Here is a 5019-nt window from a genome sequence, read left to right as displayed (position 1 = left end):
TTTGTATTTCAATTATTCAAGAACTCGATACATTTCAAAGCATGTGAAACTGGAAACCGAACCACGAGTTAAAACTCCCGTGCTGTGATACTGTAAGTAAACCTTGAAAATGGTTTTTAATAATTCGAGTTTATAAGAAAATCCAATCAAGTGCAGTTGATAGTAGTAAGGACATAGGCAGGCTAACACCATAACTTAAGCAAAACCAACACTCAACCTGGATCACTAACGTATTATGCATTCAAGCTAGATAAAAGAAATACCTACAAACCTCCTTTCTCAAATGCCCTCACAAAACCATGTAACAAAACTTAAATTCATCAGTTCAGCAACACCCTTATATTCGAATTTCAAACATCTAATAGGTCGATAAATAAACAAGTTCTCAACTTAACTAGCAAATGCAGAAATACAGCAGCTTATCTAGGAGTCAGCAATGGTAACTTCAACTTCTACACCAGGTTCAATGGTGATTGAAGTAATCTGCTTCACAACATCTGGTGAGCTGAAAAGGTCAATCACTCGCTTGTGCACCCGCAGCTCAAACCTATCAAATGTGTTTGTTCCTGAAGAGTAAATTCCACAATACGTGAGTATTTCAAATAAATATAAACAGAATCAAGATTATATGAACGGATGAGGTAACCAGTAGTAATCAAAGGAACTAATGATGATCTGCTATGTCAAAACTTAAATCCAAAATTTTGGTACAAAGGCACAAAAAGGTTTCAACACTTTCCAACTCTGAAAGATATCATAAGAAAGATAAGACTAGCATCTTACAAGGACATATAAGTTATCAAGTGAGCCAAAGGACAATATCATAACAGAAATAGTAAAATACAAAAGGAAATTCAGAAAAACAATTTGACTACCTTCTCAGTTCATCACCATCATTTGAAAAAAAAAAATTGTTAAAGAATGTGTGCGTGTGTTGGCCTAACGGTAGGAGGTTAATGCCCAAGACCTAAGGTCTTAGGTTCGAGTCCTCCATCGAGTAGTCTTTGAATTTCTTTATTTACTTTAAGTAATTTATCAAAAAAAAAAATGTTAAAGAAGAATTTACAAACAAGTATCTTCTTTTCTTACAATCAAGTGACCAACCACACCAAAATTTTATATACTCACTCTGTCCGACAAAAACATTCACTTTCCACTTTTGGGCACTGCCCCACTACAAACCCCTTATTTTTTATACCTACTTTCACAACTTATTCAAAAAAAGAAACACCCATGGCCCACCACTCTACTCACAACAAAGTAGGATCCCTTCTTCACTCACAACACACCCACCTAACATTTCTGAAAACCCGTATTACCAAAATAGCCGCTTGTTTTTGGGGGACGGAGAGAGTACAATACATGAAGAAAAAACGATAGACATCAGTTTGAATTGAGAAACTGAGTGAGATTAAAGTTGAGACAGCTTCACATAAGCAAGCAATTGAGGGCCAATGATCTAATACAATTTCTACAGCTTTATATAGGATCCCTACCTTCACCGCAAGGAGACTTCCTGGTCGTGATTTTGAGAACCTTGGTAGGCATTCTCACTGGTCCCTTGACTCTCAGCCTTTTGTCCTTGGCACCACGTACCAGGTCGGCACAAACTGTTAACAAAAACTTCAGGTCAACAGTGCCTCAATCTAATCGGAACCCTCAGACACAGAAGAAAGACCAAAAGTTGGGAAGCATCATAACTCAGAAGATTCAGGAATAGCTCCATGCGACAATATTTCAACTAGTACTACTAAGAAATCACCATCTCAAAATTGTTGTCTCACCTTAAGCGTAATAGCTTAAGAGTACCTCATTGATTGATGTGCATTTCCATTGGACAAAATAAACCCAGAAAACAGTACAAAGAAATTACGTTCCTTATGTTCATTAAAAAAAGAATAAGAAGCCAAGAGCTTAACATATTCAAATAATCAAATCAATCAAACTGAAGTACACTAACAGAAACACTTTCTAAATAATGGAGTCCATAAAAATATGAAATTGCCTGATTCACTAATAGATGAGCATACAAAACTCAATGTCACTAGAAACAAGTAAAAGAGATTGCAACAGAACTCAGGGTGCAACTCAGTTTATAGGCTCTTCGAAACAACTTACATGATGAATTTGAACTTATAAGCTCCTTAAAGCAATCATTTTACAAAAGAAACATTAATTTGTGCAAAAACTAAAATGTTATTAGCAACTTGTTAGCTCCTTCCAAAAGTACTGTAACTAAACCTAACGTGGAAAGTTGATCCCCATTAGCAAAGACAATCTGTCATTGTAATTACAATAATTTTCTATGCTCTTATTATGTTCCAACAATAAGCCAATGGTACAACTGATCTGATGATGCAAGACTACTTCACAAAACAGATTACATCGCACCACTTGTCACTTGTTACGACAAGGCACTTAGTAGAAATATGGTGGGCAGGCATAACAATTCTGCAATTTGGGCCACAAACAAAACGAAATTCTCTTCAAACATACAAACGTCGGGAACAGATCGCCCCAGAAAATTTTGCGTTTCCAACAATAAGGATACAATAGAGCAATCGAGTAAGGAAACTCAACTGTAATACCCAAAAAAAAAAAGGTTGTACCTTTCTCTAGATTCTTGACATTCTTGGAAGACAGAGTGATGCGGATCTTGTGAATCTGCTCTTGGGGCTCCTCAAATCCCGGCTTCGTCGGCTTCATTGTTGCGAACGCCATTGTTTTGTCTGGCCCGAACAAACACACATGACAGCACAATAAATCAATCAGCAATATATTTACATATTCACAAAAGAAATTTCAAATAGCTATACTATTATGAAGTATCACAACTTTAGCGAGTGAATTTACCGGCGTAGGATAGGAGATTGCGGCGGCAGGTATTAGAAAACTGAGCAGAGTTCGAGCTGATAGTAGTTGAGATTTTAAACCTAGCGAACAAAATTAGGGTTTTTTTTTGTTTTAGGTATTTGCGTTTGCGTACCCTGCGATTTGACTTAATTACAAAACGCACCCAACAAAAACAAATTCAAAAAAATTAATAGGAGTAGTGTTATGAGGGGTGGTAAACCGGTTTCGGTTATCCGGTTATAACCGTAACCGAACCAAAAAACCGGTTAATCGGTTAACCAATAACCGAAAATTACCGGTTCGATTCAATTATCGGTTATCACACTCTCTGTGAACCGGTTAATCGGTTTAACCGATAACCGATCAGTTTTAATCGAATTAACCGGTTTAGGGTTTAGGGTTTAGGGTTGTAATAATAACTTATATTTCATTAAGTTATGTAATATTTGCTTAAAATAGGAATGCTCTGGGTTGAGAGAACACCCACTGACCGGTAATATTTGCAACATATTTAGATGATTAATGAATGATGATAACTTCTAGTAGCTTCATTATATTTTTTTCGGTTTGTTTGGAAAATCAGTATCAGAGTCTTAGGAGGTGATTGGTATGATGGAATGGAGGTGGGAATGGAATGGTGATTCCTACCTCCATTCCATTCCTATGCTTGGTATACTTTTATTTTAGAAATCAACATTCTTAAGGGAATCACCATTCCTTTACATATAGGAATCACCATTCCTTCCCTTCCACATGGTATTACCCATTCCATTCCATTCCATTTCTAATTCACCTAAATTTAGGTTTTGACAAAATTATCCTTATATATTTTGCACCCCAACCCCACCCCACCCCACCCCACCCCCTCTACCTAAAAAAAATATTTTTATTTAAAAAAAAAAATCTCGCCATTCCACCCTCCAATTTTTTTTTTTTAAGTTTTCTCGTCACCCCCACACCTCACCCACCTTTCCCTTTCCCCCCAATTTTTTTTTTGTTTTTCTCCCCACCCCAACCCACCCACCCCCACCCTCCAATTATTATTTTTTTAAAAAAAAAATTCTCCCCACCCTCACAATTTTTTTTTTTAAATTTTACTCGCCACCCATACCCACACCCATCCATCATAATGCAGAAATGACACGAAGACACATGTCTCATTGGTATTGCAACTCAAGATCCAGTTCTTAGGGAAACGTTTGCTGGTGAACCTGAACATGCAATAAAATAAATGGAGTTCTCAATTTCAAAGTGAACTACCGCTGTGCTGCACACCCATATTCTAGAATCTGAACTTTCAAAGTGAAACCTTAGAGAACTACTCCTTCTCCGCTCCGGCCTCCCCTCCGTCGCCACGCCAGAAGACCGGCGCCATCTCGCCAGGTCCACGCAACAGCAGTAGCCCAGCCCACGACCTGCGTCCTCCCGTCATTTGCCAGCAGACCGCCGTCTTACAGCAGCAGCAAGCAGCACCCTATCGGCGAGTCGGCGACGATGACTGCTCCCCGGCCTCTCCTCCGCAACAGCAGCAGCCCGCGATCTGCGTCGTCACGTCCACGCAGTAGCATTCTTGTTTTAAGAATGAATTGTTAATATATGTTTTTCTTGTTTTATGAATTGACTGATATGTGTGAAATTGAATCGCTGATGTTTATGGATTTTTTTCTCTTCAGATTTCGAGATGTGAGGCAGCAACATGTTTTTCTTGTTCTTTTCGCTTTTTTTGTAATTATTTGAAATGAGTCAAATGACAGTAGCATGTGTTTTATGATTTGAAAAATAGAAAATTCAGTTTTTATAAATCGGGTCGGTTCGGTTCGGTTTTGAACCGATGTTCAGCCATATTTGTGGGAAAAATCAAAATTTGAAAATTTATTATTGTTTTAAACCAAATTTACCCTAAAAAAATTGGGAAGGGGGGGGAGGAGGTGTGGGGGTGGCGAGTAAAATATACAAAAATTTGGGGGAAGGGGGTTGGGGGTGGCAAGAAAAATTTAATAAAAAGATAGGGGGGGGGGGGTTGTGGGTGGCAAGAAAAACTTAATTTTTTTGGGGGTGCATGTTTTTGTGTAGTAATATGCATGGAAAATACGTCAATTTTTTTTAAAATATAATTTTATTAATATTCAATTTTTTTTTCTTTCCGATTTTACCCCAGTGCAAATT

At 37.7% G+C, this 5019-nt stretch overlaps 1 protein-coding gene across 1 annotated transcript; it reads right to left on the bottom strand.

Annotated features, from left to right (window-relative positions):
• Positions 1-218: 218 nt before the first annotated feature.
• Positions 219-2968, bottom strand: LOC130993556 (40S ribosomal protein S20-2-like). The gene is made up of 4 exons (XM_057918485.1): positions 2854-2968; positions 2610-2729; positions 1497-1610; positions 219-566 (listed from the first exon to the last, which is right to left on the bottom strand). The coding sequence occupies exons 2-4, from the start codon at positions 2719-2721 to the stop codon at positions 424-426; spliced, it is 369 nt and encodes a 122-aa protein (XP_057774468.1). The 5' UTR covers positions 2722-2729; positions 2854-2968; the 3' UTR covers positions 219-423.
• Between the last annotated feature and the right edge of the window lie 2051 nt (positions 2969-5019).

Source organism: Salvia miltiorrhiza, chromosome 7 (assembly GCF_028751815.1).
Source record: "Salvia miltiorrhiza cultivar Shanhuang (shh) chromosome 7, IMPLAD_Smil_shh, whole genome shotgun sequence".
Classification (NCBI taxonomy): domain Eukaryota; kingdom Viridiplantae; phylum Streptophyta; class Magnoliopsida; order Lamiales; family Lamiaceae; genus Salvia; species Salvia miltiorrhiza.
This window is presented reverse-complemented; position numbering and strand designations above follow the sequence as displayed.